Source organism: Neodiprion lecontei, chromosome 5 (assembly GCF_021901455.1).
Source record: "Neodiprion lecontei isolate iyNeoLeco1 chromosome 5, iyNeoLeco1.1, whole genome shotgun sequence".
In the NCBI taxonomy this organism is placed as follows: domain Eukaryota; kingdom Metazoa; phylum Arthropoda; class Insecta; order Hymenoptera; family Diprionidae; genus Neodiprion; species Neodiprion lecontei.
This window is the reverse complement of record NC_060264.1, coordinates 7,534,680-7,552,780: the sequence shown is the minus strand read 5'-3', so window position 1 is coordinate 7,552,780 and position 18,101 is coordinate 7,534,680. Positions and strand designations below refer to the sequence as shown.

Here is an 18,101-nt window from a genome sequence, read left to right as displayed (position 1 = left end):
GCGAAAATTTTCGCCAAAAATACAAAGGGGTTAACCTTCCTTTTTTTTTGACCGAAAAATCTTCCGTCTCAGAATTGATTTGTATGACCCTTTCCCGAACAATTGTACCCCCAGGAACTCAGAAAACGCAGCGAAAAGAGCGTGGGACCAACAGGAGAGAAATGGCGAGCGAAAAAGCACCAGCTGAAAAATGTCGAAAACACAGGTTCTCGTTTTTTGGCTGTAACTTTTCATCCGTTGATCGCAGCCTATTGGGACTGCGCCCAATCGATTGCTTTCGCAAAATTACGTCGGACTAGTGCCAGAAAGAATTTATTCCGGCCTTTTTCAAAATCGCGAAAATTTTCGCCAAAAATACAAAGGGGTCAACCTTCCTTTTTTTTTTGACCGAAAAATCTTCCGTCTCAGAATTGATTTTTATGACTCTTTCCCGACCAATTGCACCCACAAGAACTCAGAAAACGCAGCGAAACGAGCGTGGGACCAACAGGAGAGAAATGGCCAGCGAAAAAGCACCAGCTGAAAAATGTCGAAAACACAGGTTCTCGTTTTTTGGCTGTAACTTTTGATCCGTTGATCGCAGCCCATTGGAACTGCGCCCAATCGATTTCTCTCGCAGAATTACGTCGGACTAGTGCCAGACAGAATTTATTCCAGCACTTTTCAAAATCGCGAAAATTTTCGCCAAAATACAAAGGGGTTAACCTTCCTTTTTTTTTGACCGGAAAATCTCCCGTTGCAGAATTGATTTGTATGACCCTCTCCCGACCAATTGGACCCCCAGGAACTCAGAAAACGCAGCGAAAAGAGCATGGGATCAACAGGAGAGGAATGGCGAGCGAAAACCACCAGCTGAAAAATGTCGAAAACACAGGTTCTCGTTTTTTGGCTGTAACTTTTGATCCGTTGATCACAGCCTATTAAGACTGCGCCCAATCGATTTCTCTCGCAAAATTACGTCGGACTAGTGCCAGAAAGAATTTATTCCGGCCTTTTCCAAAATCGCGAAAATTTTCGCCAAAAATACAAAGGGGTTATAAACCTTTCTTTTTTTTTGATCGAAGAATCTTCCGTCTCAGAATTGATTTGTAAGACTCTTTCCCGACCAATTGGACCCCCAGGAACTCAGAAAACGCAGCGAAAAGAGCGTGGGACCAACAGGAGAGCAAAGACGAGCGATATTTATCATTTATTCATGATCAATACGTGATGCATACTATAAATTTTATAATTGTCTAGGAAACATACTAGATTATTCACAATAATCGGCTATAATATGACAATAAAAGAATTGTTCGTTTCGATATGGGATTTAATTCTACATGCAGTCCATATATTTCATAACATCAATATTCAGAATTAGGAGTAGGAGTAGGAGTAGGATCAGAAGTAGGAGTAGGAGTAGGAGTTAGAGTAGGAGTAGTAGTAGGTGAAGAAGTTGGAGTAGTGGGAGTTGGAGTAGGAGTTGGAGTTAACGTAGAAGTAGGAGCAGTAGAAGTAAGAGTAGTAGTAGTAGGAGTAGGGTAGGGTAGGGTAGGGTAGGGTAGGGTAGGGCAGAGGGTAGGGGGTAGGGGGTAGGGTTGCCCCCATCACCACCCCACCACAGCTTTACCCCACCACCCCATCACTCCACTACCCCAACACCCCAACAACCCATGATCACACCACCCCAACACCTCACCACCATCGCACTACCTTCAATCACCTTTGACGACCTCCGTCCTTTTTGTCGCCCTCGATCAGCCGCAAACACTTCTTACCGCCTTCAACCACCTCCAGCGACCACCGCTGACCACCTCGGGTTATGCCTTGAATAGTAATAAATATTTTCAGTATAAGAACACGTCAAAAATATTGTGTGAGGATTTATATAATTATTTATTAAATTAATAAAATAATAAATTTTATCAGCGCACTTATAGCTACTGAATTTGTGCTTGAACGAAGAAAAATTTAAATGATTTATTGTAAACATGACAAGTTTAAAAAATTTCAGATAAAATATAATCAACCTTGCTACCAAATATTATAAAAATGTTATAAAAATAAAAAACTCACCATTCATAAATCCTCGTCCTTCTCCTCCTTGTCTTCCTCCTGGTCCCGCACGATCACCCGTAACCACCTCTAACCACCTCCGACCACCTCCAACTACCGCCAACCACCTCCAACGACCACCACTGACCACCTCGGGTTATACATCGAATACTAATAAATACTTTAACTATTAGAACACATCAAAAATATTGTGTAAGGATTATTATAACTTTTGTATTGACACATTTCACCAAGAAGATTATGAGAAAATTATAAAAACTTATAGGAATTTTACTATCGCAATGATAGCCACTGAAGTTGGGCTTGCGCGAAAAATGAATTGCAATAATTTATTGTAAGCGTGACAAGATTAAAAATTTTAGTAAAATATAATTACAATTGCCATTAAATAATATAAAAATGTTTTACTCACCGAGTACAAATCCTCGTCCTCCTCTTCCTCATCCTCCTCCTCGTCCTCCTCCTCTACCACCGGCAACCCCCGCCAACTACCGCCAACGACTACCGCTAACCACCTTGGGTTATACCTTCAATATTAATAAATATTTTTCGTGAAATTTAGAACACTTGAAAATATTGTGTACTGATTAAATATAATTTTTCTATTGACACATTATACCAAGAAGATTATGAGAAACTTATCAAAAAGTAAAGAAATTTTACTTGCGCATTGACAGCTACTGAATTTGGACTTGCGCGGAGAATGAATTGAAATAATTTATTGTAAACGTGACAAGTTTACAAAATTTGAGATCAAATATAACTACAATTGCCATTAAATATTATAATAAAGTTAAACTCACCGAGCACAAATCCTCGTCCTCCTCGTCCTCCCCCTCGTCCTCTTCCGAACACTTCCAACGACCACCGCTAACGACCTTGGGTTGTACCTTGAATAGTAATAAATGTTTTCAGTATAAGAACACATCAAAAATATTGTGTAAAGATTAATATAATAAATTAAATAATCCATTGTAGAATGAATTTTATCTACGCATTTATAGCCACTGAATTTGTGCTTGCGCGAAAAATGAATTGAAATAATCTATTGTAAACGTGACAAGTTTAATAAATTTTAGATAAAATGTAATTACAATTGCAATTAAATATTATAAACATGCTAAACTCACCGAGCACAAATTCTTGTCCTTTTCGTCCACCTCTGACCACCTCCAACCACCGCCAACCACTTTGCATTATACCTTGAATAGTAATAAATATTTTCAGTATAAGAACACATAAAAACTTTGAATTGACGTATATTTTCATCATCGATGAACTAAATAACTCATAAAAAAACTTTAAATCACATTCATTTTCGTTCAGAAATTTCTTGGTAAAAATCGTTACCTTTTACGTTTGAGCTCGACAAATAATAGGATATCACGGTTTTTTGGGTCATTTTGGTACATCGATAATAGAATGATGTGCGAATTCAAAATAACTAGTTTTAAAACACTCGCTCTGTAAAGCGCGCTCGGGTTCGAATGCCCAGTGTAACTAGTTTTGTGCTCGTGCGCTCGCTGACTCGTAGTCAGTTTCTCACCAGATGACATAATTGTAGGGGAGACTGGGGCACGATGACTCCATAAAAATTCTGGTATTTGCTTCACAGTATACAGAATGAACACTGTCTTCGTGCATGTGACGCAAACCGAATCTGCCAGTTATATTTTTTCTATATAATGCTACAAATCACGTTCACACATGCATGTAAGTTTAACGCATTGTGATTCTATGACAATAAATTTCGTCAAAAAATACCACAGAACAATCATCTAAGTGCTGACAGATTTGAAATCCTACGCACAGCAATTCTAGCTCCAATTGAACTACGTTATTGTCATATATTCCTATTTATATAGTGCCAACCACTCACCAATTGCAATTTGTTGATCCTGGTCGTTGGTTTTTTTTCCGATTCAAAATGTTATCCGAAGCATACATATTGATTTGATAGTACAAAACATGACGTTTTCAATAATCAAACTTGTAGACTTGAAAATTAGTCCGTAAGGTCAGAAGTCATCAGGTCAAGGACCTGGACAGCCAGGACTACGGAACGCTTGTCCTGGAAGTAGAGTTCCTCCCGGTAGTGGACCAGGAGTGCAGGAACCCTGGAGCGTTTGTCCTCGAAGTCGAGTTTCACCAGGTAGCGGACCTGGAGCGCAGAAACCACGGAGCGCTTGTCCTAGAAGTCAATTTACACCAGGTAGTGGACCATGAGCGCAGGAACCATAGAGCGCTATGAGAAACTGGAGAACTACGGAAAATTAGTCCTGAATGTCAAAAGTCACCAGGTCAAGGACCTGAGCAGCCAGAACTACGCAGCGCTTGTCCTGGAAGTCGAGTTTCTCCAGGTAGCGGACCTTGCGCGCAGGATCCACGGATCTTTTGTCCTGGAAGTCGATTTTCACCAGGTAGCGGACCTGGAGCGCAGAAACTACGGTTCGCTTGTTCTGGAACTCGAATTGCACCAGGAAGCCGACCCGGAGCGCAGGATCCAGGAGGAAGAGAACCCGGTACTCGAAATCTGCGGAGCGCGATTCTCATCCGTCCGCTCTACTGCGCGGTTGTTTCCAGACTGAGGAAATCGGCTAGCTCATTACTATAGATCGATGACGTCAACAGAAAAAAAATTTTCAGTGACGTCACCGTCTGAACGTCCGAACATATGAACATCCAAACTTTGGTTTCGAACTTCAATACTGTGTATGATCTATGATGTATGCGATGTATGATGATGTATGATGTATGATGTACGATGATATGATATGATGTATAATGATCTTAGTTTTCACGTTTCACAGACAAGAAACACGCACTTTATCATTTCCGTCAATTCCAGACTCAAGCGGCTTGGCCCTTCGATGATTAGCCGTTGACTCAAGATATATTCTTCAGTTAACGGGTCAACTAATAACGCTGCCGTTCTACGACAGTTGGATGATAAAAATTTTTGCTCGTACCTTTCAAATTCGTGTTAAAATACACTCGAAGTTTTAAGAACCTTCGTTCTTTCTTTCCCTATAAAAATGAAATAAAAATTGCTGACAATCACCTCTTTAGGTTTTTAAATCAGGATACTGCGTTAAATACTGTCTCATGTACGGGGCATCCAATTTCATCTCGATCAAAATTAGCGCACCCGTGATGTATTAAAGTTACTCTGAATTTTTGTTCCATACGAACACTTTTCGAAAAACATTTCTGCTTCTCTACCCAACGGAGATACTTCAGTTGCGACTAGCTAAAACAGCGTTTCGATTGTATGCCTACGAAAATTAAAGATCGAGAGAGCAAATAAAAAGTTGTTGGAATAATTATGAATTGCCCAGCTGCCCACCGAAACCTGGTCACAAAAATTTACCCAGGGGTATCCGTCTATATTATCTTCAGTCAACGTTCGAACATTTATTTGGACGGCCTCGTAATTTTATGTCGTGATACCCCTGTACACGTAGCGACGCGTGCGGCCGTTGATGAAACTACCAACGCCGACGATAATACGATACCGTAGCGCTGTTGTTCCATCACTGCTATCCGTTTCCAATATCGAATATTCTAGTTTTCTATTTCTTGAATCTCGCGAAAACTTCCAACGTTATTTCTTACGTAGTGAATTAAAATGTATTTTATTTATCGATTCGAATCACGATTTGAACGAATTATTGATGTCAGTGGTTGAAGGCGACATGACTTAGAATATTTTTACTGTGTTTTTCTTTGATTATTTCAGAAAACTATAGATCAGCAAATATCTCTGTGACTTCAAATACGTACCAATTATCTCAACACCTGTGTAAATAATATTTTTTAGTGCCATATATTTACGCTACCGGATGTTTACGTGATCCGTAATCACTGTATCAGGCAGGCGTCGGAAGTTCCGGTTCAAGTTTCGGCTGTTCGCCGTTCGAGAGAGGTCGTCCTTAAAATCTTGTAAAATTACGTTTGTGGCAATAATGCTTGACTTAACAACGTATCTTGATTCGCGCTGATTTTAATCCGAGTAAAATTCCAGCGATAAATCTTGTAGCCGATGAGGGAACCTTGATCACGGTAATTGGAGAATCGGTCAGAAATGTGTCGGGTAACCTGTCATTCGAGTGATATTTGTTTTAGTTTATTGCGTATGTGTGTGACGGTGCTGAGTATTAACGGGTCTCGTCTCATTAATCGCACAATTGCGTATTGTGCGTAAATAAATATTGTGCCGTAAGTGTTTCACTCAGGTTGGATTGAAAAGGCGTCAAACAACGGGTAAAAATTTGTTTTATATTGACCTTGCCAGTGTGAGTTGCGAGAGACGGCTGCCGTGTGATAGCTGAAATATACAGAGCATTAGCAATTGTTGCAAGGCTTTTATTTTACTATTATTTCTATTCTCCTTCTACGTTGTATGTTGTAACATTCCGTTAAGGGTTTCATTCAGGTTGGATTGAAAAGGCTTCGAACAACGGGGGAAAATTCGTTTTATTTTGACCTTTTCAGTGTGAGAGCTGAAATACAGGGCATAAATAATTGTTGCAAGGCTTTCTTTTTTACTATCGTTTCTTATTTCCTTAATCGTTAAATATCTACATTGGCAAGGACACTTTTTTTTACCTCCTCTTACAGCTCCTGTCTCGAATTTTATCACAACCAATCATTCAAGGTGTGTTAATAATTTAAACAAGCAAGTGCAGCTTTGTGCTAATTATAAACTATATAATGGAGGACAGTGATGTCAAGCAGGTTGAAGAATCTGAGCCTAATAACAAATCTCAGAATGACGAAACCTCCGATCAAACAGACGAGGCAAGCGTTGGTTGTGCACATTACAAAAGAAAGTCGAAATTTGTGGTAAGTTTCATTTATTCGTACTTTCTAATTCACATGAACATATTAGTTTTCATCCAGATCCCCCAAAGCGAATAAAGTATGCTGAAAAATTTGCGCATCTGCTTTATAACTTGATATAGCAATTATTCGCCAGTACGATTTACCGTTGAAAATAATGTACTCATATTAATTAAAATGTATACACGTAACACGCGGTAGACTCTCCGTAACTTCCTATATTCTGGAGTTTTAAGCACTAAGCGCAAAGTGCGAGAAATTGTCTTGCTAGCGTCGATTAGACGAGCTTTGTTCTTTTCATAAAATACGCGATAGTTTAACCGCAGGGAATCGTATCTATATGTAGTAGCGATACTTGTAACGAGAAGCTGTCCAAACAAAAAGTTGGCACTTAAGAAGTTACGGAGAGTCCAGCATACGTGCATCTACCTACCTTATCAACGCTTAACCGACTCTCGTGCAAATATGAATTCTTGGTAATAAACACCGCTAGAGCAGCACGTGGAATATACGTGATTTCGATAGCTTTCAAATGCATACAGAGCAGGTTACCAAATGGTATTTGATCAACGACACGTCTACATTCGTCCATTGTTTACTACCTTATATGCTTTTAGAAACCTATAAGAATAACAATGCCATATCTAAAGTAAAAGACGGTAGTCATCGGTCGCTCTAGGCAAGCATGAGGCATTTTAAGATGCTTGATTCAACCGATTGGCATGCATGAGGTCGGAGTTGGTTACGTTAATTTAACGATGAATTTTCAGAAAAAAATTGTTGTATTGCAACTTTACGATTGACTGAAATTTAATAAACCGTAATAAAGCAAGATATACTTATATTTTAGAAACGTGACTTCTTCAAAGCCGTTGAAAAATTGCATAATATCAATTTTAGATCCACAATTTTTGCTAACATTAAAAACTTGAACCTCTTTGGCATTCTTGGAAGTTTAAATTTCTTATTCTTTCAAAGATATTAACTTTTAATATGAGATACATTGTATGAAACTCAATCTGTCCAGAAAAATAAATAAGAATCTTTACTTTTCAAAAATTTAATGTATGGAAAAATTATTAATTCTCGAGAGAATTGCAGATCAGTCAGCCAACCCTGAACCAGAACATTGTGCAGTTGTCACTCTATTATTCTATGAAGGCAATTATTAACCAGTGGTGCTCAAACTGCTGCAACACAATTCAATCTGTTTTGCAGCAGAGAAATACAATTTTCTCAATCCTGTAACTGTTGCAGTGAATTCACTGAAGTCACGACATCCATTTTTCTAGTATTAGCTAATCAAAATATGAAAAGTCAATGGGTTTTCCACAATCTTACGAGTTATTCTTGGTAAAAAGAACAGTACTTTTATTATATTTAGACATTGTCCATACTTGGAAATAATTACTATTTCATTTAGCCTCGTCCCTCTAGTTTGAAGCTTAAAACTCTGTGCTGTGAGTACATGTGTGAACCTTTACAGCGGATCAATAAAATATATATTTATCTCTGTTGCTGAACGTGAGTGACGGTGTACCGCGTGCTTTGTAATCTATAATCGGAAGGCATTTAGAAATAATATGGGTCTTTTTAGCTTATTAATTGAATGTAAATGAAGTTTTGTTAATTTCAATTCAGGATTATTACTTGTCCGTGCCAAATAGACTAATCCTTGATCGAGATAATAAGATAACGAATAACGATAAGTCAATTGATTTGTTTTCATTTTACAGACGCCATGCTGCAACAAGGTTTACACCTGCAGATTTTGTCACGATGAGCAAGAAGCCCATACCGTTAATAGGAAAGAAGTAACGGAGCTCATCTGTGTCCTGTGCGATACTCGCCAACCAGTGCAAGCTACTTGTCAAAAATGCAATTGCAGATTTGGAAAGTACACGTGTCTAGAATGCAACTTGTTCGACGACGAAGATAAAAATCAGTATCACTGCGATGGATGTGGGATTTGCAGGGTCGGAGGACGTGAGAGGTTCTTTCACTGTGCTAAATGCAATATGTGCTTACCGGTGCAGTTGCAGAATGGTCATAAGGTGAATAAAACAAAAATATTACACGACATGAAAAGGTTTTAGCAAAGGATCTTACTTGTTTCTTATTGATACCTCCTCATTCAATTCTGTACTGACGCAGAATACTTAAAAGTAAATATGTATTGCAAATTTTAATTACATTTCAGTGCGTTGAAAATGTTTCGCATGCAAATTGTCCGGTTTGCTTGGAAGACATTCACACAAGTAGAATTCCATGCCACATTCCTGATTGCGGACATCTGTTACACCGTACCTGCTTCGAAGAGCTTCTACATTCTGGCCACTATGCCTGTCCTACCTGCCAGGTATCCCTGCTAGACATGTCGGAACTTTGGAGATTCTTAGACAACGAAGTATCACAGACACCGATGCCTCCTGAGTACAGAGATTACAAGGCCGATATATTGTGCAAGGATTGTCACGAGGTTAGATGTTATTGATTACCTATTGCCAATTGACGATGTATGCTTTTTTTAATTGCGACAAATCTCCCGACAATCAATTTCTCCCATCTCATCAATTTAACGTTCCAGGAGTCCACTGTCAAGTTTCACGTGGTTGGCTTGAAGTGTTTAAACTGCGGAAGTTACAACACATGCAGGATCAAAGGGTCTCCGTGTCCTGGTAAATATTGAATTAACACCATCAAGTTAAAAAAAATTTAATGGAATTATTCTTACACTCGTTCGCTCCTATCAGATCCAGAATCCTTGGATGTTGCAGCTGGTGGAAGTGGTACAGGAGATGAGGAAAGTTCGCAAGACCACGATTCCCCGTAATGATATTGGGTATCAATATTTTTAGATGAAAAGATTCAACTGAAAATTTTCACGATACGGTACGTCAAATTGAAGGCCTACGTTAATTGCACTCTCAACAGTAGGGAAATGTGTGTAATGTGTGTGATTTTATTCGAATAACATTGAATGAATAATTGAATGTAACGGATATTCTGCAAGCCACATGCGGTTGTTAAGTACCTAAATTTCAAACTGTAAAATACACGTATACTCTTATGTATACTATGAACGCTTAGTCTTGCAGCTTACATAATTTAATGCCGGAAAGAGAAATGTTTATCAGATTGTAATCTAAGTCGATTTTCACGATTTGCCTTTTTTTAAAAGCAAGTGGCATAAAATCGAGGAATGCTTGAATTTACGAATAACGATTCATAACACAAAGATTCTCTAGTTTGAAAAACGTATTATTACATTTTGAAACGTACATATTTATCTTTTAGAGCAATTTTTTCAATTAGGAGGCAATTTTCGCTACTTATAATCTACTGTTATTCTATTTTTCATTGATTATCGTGCAGTGCATTTAAGATCTTTTAGAAATACGTACAATAGTAACCACCATTGCGGGTATGTATGAATACCGGAACTAAAATAGTCTAAATGCTTGCTTAGCTTTATTAGAGTTTCTCTTCAATGAATATATGCTGTAGGTAATATCTGTACTACAATTGGTATACCTATACTCAAATTATACTAAGATATGTAGAACCCTGACGAGGCATCGAGGCTTTAAGTTGAATTAGAGATTAATTTTATTAACTAAGAAAGAGCATAGAAACAAATGCTGTTAATAAAATATAATTTCGTCAAACATTTGTCCGAAAGCCGACAATATGTAAATACATATACACTACGATTAAGGCCATAAAATTAGCATGAGTAATTTTCTCATTGATACCAAAAAGACGTAGTTGTTTTCGTTAATGATATATTTTCTCTGCGTATCAAAGCGTTGAAAATGCCGTTAACTATATAAATAACGTTGTTTTGTCTTCAAAACACGTTTTGCTTAATTTTAGTAATCAATTGTTATGCATTCCCTTGGCTTGCCATTCCTAATTCGGAGCATTTGAGCTAAAATCGTGTTTCTTGTTAGTATAATTGAAGGATTTCCGTACACGTGTTATATATCAATATTTTTATTTCTCTAATGTTAGTAAATTGATTTTGAGACATTCCTTTTGGGCATAAACCTATGTTTACACATATAGGGCCAAGCTGACCAGTTATTTTGATCTTTATACAGGTCTTAATCGGTATACAAACAGTTTTTAGTTAGAAAACAAACAATCTTACTACTTTTTACATTCCAAGAAACTAGTAATAATCAAACTATTATTAGGAAATGAAGGTAGCAGCAACTGTACCTCTTAATCAAATCATTATCATGTTTGAAAACCACTATACACTGTGCGTTAAATGTTGAGGTTATTTGGCTGCCCCCGTAATGTTGTTTTCATCCAATTTATGTCACTTATCTTGCGTACAAGAGGCAGCTTGTATTTGAACTCGTTCAACTTACACACCGCAATTTGAATCACCCTCTTCTCCGCCCAGTTGGTTGTTGCATATTGTTGTCCCTTTACAAAATTTTCTTTATTTTCGAAGTGAAAAATCACCGTTTCAGTGATTGTGGAATATTGTCAGGGTAGAAAGATATTATTGTACCACAACGATTTGCCAGAGATTTATTTCTTAAATAGTGCATTTTGTATATGTATAATTGCTGTAAATAAAGATGCGTGATTGTTTATCACGCGAGAAATAAAGTGTGAAATGAGTCTTAAACACATGAGTACAGAGAGATTTATTGTAATGTAATCATGAATTTAGGTTTCTGTACTATAAAAAATTATCAATTTTATATTAGCACGCAGCGAACGTTTTTTAAATAATTAGGCTCTATTTACTTCAGTACTTGTTCAATAGAATTAAGGAAAATAATATTATCTCATTACAATAGGTTTCTCTACTTTATGCACGTAGAAATATTTGATACATGTACCGAATTGGAGACAAGTTGGGCTGCGATGGTACATGTACCTTGGAAAGATATAGTAATATTAATCGGCTGGAAAGGGTTCAATTAATTCGTTGTACCAATGATTATTGGTATCTTTATTGATCTTTTCTCCAATACATCAAGCGTATAAGCTAGGTGTCGTAACATATTGCGTGCGTTGAACTTGTCACGAATATGATCAATTAGTGTGAATTGTTTCGACGCAGTATCACTCCGTACTGAATACAGAGATTCTTAAAACAACTATTCATTATTCCACTTACTCGAAAAACGGTAGTTGATAAAATTCGTAGATATCGTGTATTCGATAATTTGTGTATGTGTGCGTATATTTGTTAGAAACTTTGACATGTGATTTTAAAAACTGAATAAAATGTAGTACTTTGTTCTTACTACTGCAAATTCCACCTCACACTTGCATTACGGATATCCCATGGCTGTTTATCTCATCGGTTTTAACCCTCGCAAATGTAGGTCCGTAAATGTGCTATTTCTGTAAGATCGAAATTTGCTGCTTCAACGTCGGTGATAAAGGCATTTACTATTGTTTCTTTGAGCCGGACAAATTTTGATTTTATTTGATCGGTAGAGAAATGATCCGAAGAACTGCTAAACAAGGTACCTGATGTTTACAAAACCGGTTTCTTTTATTTTGTAATTTGTTGAACAAAGAAAATGAACAAAGAAGATGAATAGGGCCTTTCTCAAAAAATCTTTGTCTCAGATTTGTTTTGTATGATCCTGGCTGGACTGAGCGGACCCCCAGAAACTCAGAAAACGCACCAAAAATGCACCACTATCGTTTTTAGGCTGTAACTTTCGAACCGTTGCTTGCAGCGTTTTTGAAACTTGCCTCGTCGATACCTCGCGCAAAATTACGTCAATGGAGTGTTCGGATGAAGTCATTCCAGCGTTTTTCAAATCGGTAAAATCTCAGATGAAGAACTCCAAAAGCCCCTCCTCGTTTCTATCGGTGTGTGGATTTTCACGCACTTCCAATTGAATCTTTCAATCACTTAATTGTTTGCCGCGTCACAGGAATGTTCCCAAGCGTCGTATGACGTTGTATTTGAGATTTCTGGAGCTACTCGATTTTCGTAACATCAACAGTTATTACGCCAAATTTACTCCTTCGATCGGCCTTTGAATTCCTTCAAGCAACTCGAACGCGATAACGAAAACATCGTGAGATCGAATCAATAACATTCTTTTGTTCGTCTTATGTTATTAGTATATTTCGAGTTTGAACCATTAAGCAACAATTGTGGTACTCCTTTTCCTTCCGAGGTATGAAGTATTGATTGTAGCATTTCAGTTGTTACGATTAATCTATTTACTAATTGCGATCACAGCTCTTGAAAACGCAGCATAATTCTTCGATAATATTTCTGATCCGTATAACAGAACGTTGATAGTTTCACTATCATATCGGATTATTCCAATTCACAGATAGGACGATTCAAAACTTTCAACAGCATCACTGCTATAAATACCTTAATCTGATTTCGTAAATCTCACGTCTGTCAACGTAAATCAAAGTATATTCCATTCTAGATCAATATTAATACATGATTGATACGTATAATATAAAAAATAGTCATAAATTCTCTCGGATAATAAATGGTTCAAAACTCTAAATTAGTTAAATTTATTGCTCAAACAGCCAGCCGCGTGTCACAATAATTCCTACGTCCGCTACAAAATATAGTCACAAAAAATTTCTCCGTTGTGTAAACAAAAATATTTCACGTTATTCACAATCAGAAGTATCGTAGTCACAGGTTATAAATTTATACGACAGTTTCGATCAACAGAGTACGTGAAAATTCGAAAACCACAAAACCTGGTGTTTTTCAGCGTAAGTATATTAATAAAATTATTTGACGAACCGACTGTAAAAAACAATCGAGTCCTTCAAAGCTTTAAGTGGAATCGACGGATCAGCTGCAACTCTCTTTATTTTACTTTTTATTTCTACGAGTAAATCACTCGGAGAACTTATCGCAATATTTTAAGCTGTAGTTCTGTAAATTTAAATTAATATTGAGCAGGATTTCGAGTGAAAAATGATTCTTATATCCGGATACCGGATAATTCATCTCGGAGCCAAACATCATTTTTAACCCTGCAGGCGGCAAGGTGTGCAAGGAAATTTACTTATGTATTCAACGCTCTACACAAGCCTGGCAATCTTATAATAATTGTCTAAAATTAGCTGCGTGGTCCGAGAAGCTGAGCCCACACACCGAATGACGCACGTAGCAATAATTGTATTCGTTTAATTAATACCAAGAAATCATTTGTTCCACATCCCCCTGTCAGTTCACCTGTCAATTAATATTACTTTGCGCATAATCACAACGACGCGGAGCTTGAGAAATTGATTCTGCCATCCGCATAAATTTGCGTTATATGATTCGGCCTGCCCGGGTCTCCGACCTCGTCCGTAATTATATTAATTTGGATTAATTGTAATTGTTCACTTTCAAATCTAGTCTCTAGATTGATACAGATATCAATGCATTACGCAGAACTGTATTTATTGAAGTAAATTGTTTGAGCCGAAACTTTGAGCGGAATAATGTTAGCCGACGATAACTAACGAATAATCAATTTCCGATATCCGAATACGTATTTCGGTTGCGAAAAAAAGTATCACATTTACAGTGCTCCTCGTTATCCTTGATTCGTTCCTTCAGCTTCAAGGTTCCATGGTGTAATGGTTAGCACTCTGGACTCTGAATCCAGCGATCCGAGTTCAAATCTCGGTGGGACCTGATTTTTTTTTTTCTTATCTCACGGTTCTTTTTTTACGTACTATGCGCGAACAGATGAATCAGGTATGTTTATAGTAATGTAAATCTTTATTAAATATAAATATAGAGTAAGGTATATTATTATAGGTACATGATATTTGCGATGCTACTTACCCACCTAGTTTTTGGTAATAATACAGTTAGTCGCTAAAATAATGTCTAACTCAGTCAACGGGTATCAAATTCACTCACCAGATAGTCAAGTTCGATGCATGTAAACCCTGTGCCTATGGGCGATTCCTTAAAAATTTGACACACTTTACAGTATCTGCTGTATAAATTGATCACGCAGTGTTGTGCAGCCAAGCCGAGGCAGTTTAGAACCAAATGCATCGAACGATTAGAGGCCATTTAAAGTATGCTGGAATTACGAAGATGTCAATCCCCCACACCGCACACATGAAATCACAGTTAATGGTTCTCTACACGACTCTGTGAATGATATTTTCAAACCAATAATTGAACTTGAATAGCGACCGACAGGAAAACGACATTACGGAAGCATACTCATGCAGATATGTTCGAATAAATTACACTGTTATACGGTTAACGCAGTTTGAACAATGCATCACACGCCTTATGGTAATTCTATATGTCGTACCACCGTGAAAAACCGCATCCCATGCATCACGTGCGGTCCAAATAACGCGATACGATGACACCAGTGGTACAAAGCGACGTAGATATTTAACCAGATAAAAATGAACGACTTTTGGTAACTCGTCAGGAACAATTGATTCGATGTTCCCGATAGACGGCGGCTTTGGATACATCATCCGATAAATGTTGACCACAAGTTCAACGTATCGACGTTCACCGTTTCGGTGTCTGCAGCAACTTGTTCTCCATGGATCTGATCTTGAGGCACTTCATGAGGAGCGCAACGATGGTAATAACGGCGCCAAAGAACGATATAACACCGAGAACGACGAGCACTATGAACCAGCTCTTGAAGGTTCCGATCCTCGTCGAAAAGTCACAATTACAATTTTCGTAGTCGGTAAGATTGAGGGCGGAAAAATTGACCGGCTTTAGCGAGATCGCGATCTTGGTTTCGTTGAGGACGTCGGGTTTCCGCTTCGCCGCGCTCTGTGACTTCTTCACAAACTTGTACGATATACCGTAGGTGAACTCCTGTCCATTGAATGACCCTTTCCAGCTGTAATACTGGACGAGTAAAACATTTCCAGTCGACGTTACCGGTACCTGGATATTGTTTATGTCGGAGTGGAGGATGTCGCAGTAGGACCAAGCTAGCGAATCGTTGGTAAAGGCTCCATTGTAGACGGTGATTTCGTTACCAGGACAGTAATTCAGGCTCGAATTCCGCCTAGAATCTGTTGATCCTGACTCGTCCTCGAAGGAGTTACGTATTATCTTCAGCTGCACGAATACCCGCTCTCCAGTTTTTCCCACAAATTTGTAGCTGCACAAAGTGCTGGGTGGGTACCAATGCTGGAACGACTTGATGCTCTCCTTGGTACCCCGGTCCGAACTCTTGTATACAAAATCGCAGTGCTTCCGGTGCCTCGCGGCCTCGTTGTGCTCGGTTATGGTCTCCTGCAGAGTAAGTCTGAACCCGTCGTGCATCACGGTACCGTCACGTTTGCTGAAAAATTCTACGATCACGTTCCGACCGCGTGATAATATTTCGGGAACGTTACCCTCGCCGCAGAATTTCGATATCTCGACGATCTTACCGTTCAGGTTTTCGTATATCGCCAGATAATCGCCGACGCAACGAAACCCGTCAAACTTCTCCAAGGACTTGTGTCGCCGTTTAAATCTGTGGTCGAAGAGGGCGCTGCTCTTCCTCATTTGTCCCATCGCCGTCTCCTCGAAAATCTTTTCACCCAGCCCCGAAGACGGAGAAAAAGTCTCGTCGAATCTCTGTCCCGCGTTCTTCGGTCCCGACGATTTTCTCCCCCCTTTTCCTCTTCCTCTTCTACTCTTCACCCTCCTCCGTCGGTTACCTTCCGTCATTTTTCGCCTCCCGTTAATCGCCTTCGGTTTCCTCTGTCTCACGTCGCTGCCGATTATCACCTCGTCGTCCTCGTCCAGCCGGTAGTCGAAGCTCTTCAAACCTCTTTGGTGCCTCGGTTCGTCGGAAGACTCGGTCTCGATGGGTGATTCCTCCCCTGAAGATCGCGCGTCCTCCTCCACGTGCAGGTCCTCGCAATTTTCGGTCCTGCATCCGTCCTGGACCGTGTAGTTCATCAGGCTAAAGATGTCGTCGGAAATACCGCCGATTTTAAACCTTCCCGAGGTCGACTCGAGCGATATTCTGCACCGCATTCCCCTCGGATATACGCCGGGGAATCCTGGCGAAGTGATCCTGCATTGACGCTGATAATTGTGGTTCGAACAATCCAGCGAACATTCGGCTGCCGAAGGTAGCGAATCGCCGTGTCTCTCCATTGCCAGGCGAACCGGAAGCACCGAAAATTGGGCTGAGAATATCACTGGATTCTTGTCGGCGAAGTTCTTGTCAGAATCCATCACGATGTTTAGTTCCGGACCTTTTCTCAGGAAGAGTCTGAAACACGTGTCGACGATTTCTTAGTCAAAAGAGCAAACATGAGAGAAATTATTATATTATGTTTTGAGATTAGTTTAACCCTTTAACGGCCGAGTCTCTTTCACGTTAGAAAAAAAACGATTTTCTCAATCGCTTAAAATTTTTCTCAATCTAAATGTTTGAAAAATTACATTTTTTAAAAACAGTTTTTCAATTTTTATGCCGAATCAACAGTTTTTCAAATGAAATTGTTCAGCGTAAACTTTCTTTGGAGTGTGTTACTATTTTTCAAATTGTTCCGGGATTTTTAAAATATAGTTGTTTCGTCAAAGGGTTCAGGGGTAACACCACTCTAACGGCCAAAAAAAAAGGGCCATTACGATTCACCTTCATCTCATACTCCGTTTTCAGATTTTCCTAAAGTTAATGAAGGAGGTTACTCTTTCAGGTTTGATTTTTAAGTCACCTTTGAAATACACGAGTTTTATCTTTATTTCAAGCTTAGTTATTTCAAAAACGGTCTAGAATTGTTCAAGTTACGAAACACGTCGACAGGCAAGAAAATTTCTGACTATCCTCCCTCACGGTGAAAAACCCCAACTTGGGTGTAAATTCGTACCCCTAACTTTTTTCTTATGGGAAAATTAGCATTATATATGAATGGGGAGTACGAATTTACACCCAAGTTGGGGTTTTTTTTGTGAGGTCTGCACTTTTCATGTCATTATAACGTCTGCCCATAAAATATGTGAAACAAAGAAACCACATGTTTTCGGCCTCAAAAACACACAATCGTACAATTATCGTCAGAACTGAAAACTCTAATGTAGCCACGGACTTTCTTTTTCTACTACGCTTTTCGCAGTTTCATTGAATTCTACACTGAGAGAAATTTTTTGTTCCGGTTACCGCTCAGTCCTTGATTATTTTCATTTTTTACCACAATCGAAAAATATACTTATAGGTAGAAAATGAAAATTAAGTCTA

General features: G+C 38.6%; 2 protein-coding genes and 1 non-coding gene across 6 annotated transcripts in view; 2 read left to right on the top strand and 1 right to left on the bottom strand.

The window, feature by feature from the left end:
• The first annotated feature begins 5,886 nt into the window (after positions 1-5,886).
• On the top strand, positions 5,887-12,192 carry LOC107217577 (RING finger and CHY zinc finger domain-containing protein 1). 4 transcript variants are annotated; one of them, XM_046739900.1, is made up of 6 exons: positions 5,887-6,120; positions 6,679-6,903; positions 8,637-8,954; positions 9,101-9,379; positions 9,488-9,578; positions 9,654-12,192. In XM_046739900.1, exons 2-6 carry the CDS (start codon positions 6,772-6,774, stop codon positions 9,731-9,733), a joined length of 900 nt encoding a protein of 299 aa, XP_046595856.1. In that variant the 5' UTR covers positions 5,887-6,120; positions 6,679-6,771; the 3' UTR covers positions 9,734-12,192. The 4 variants fall into 4 exon arrangements, with proteins under 4 accessions (XP_046595856.1, XP_046595854.1, XP_046595855.1 ...); XM_046739898.1 differs by having other exon boundaries at positions 5,887-6,276; XM_046739899.1 differs by having other exon boundaries at positions 5,887-6,321; positions 6,716-6,903.
• The window catches only part of LOC124294511, a 35,716-nt gene continuing 29,271 nt past the window's right edge, over positions 11,657-18,101 (bottom strand). Inside the window, exon 6 of the mRNA XM_046739897.1 lies at positions 11,657-17,132. Within this exon, the coding sequence (XP_046595853.1) occupies positions 15,410-17,132 (1,723 nt within the window). The 3' untranslated portion in view covers positions 11,657-15,409. The remainder of the gene's footprint in view (positions 17,133-18,101) is intronic.
• Trnaq-cug lies at positions 14,486-14,557 on the top strand. The gene has a single exon. It is a non-coding gene; the product is annotated as a tRNA-Gln (tRNA).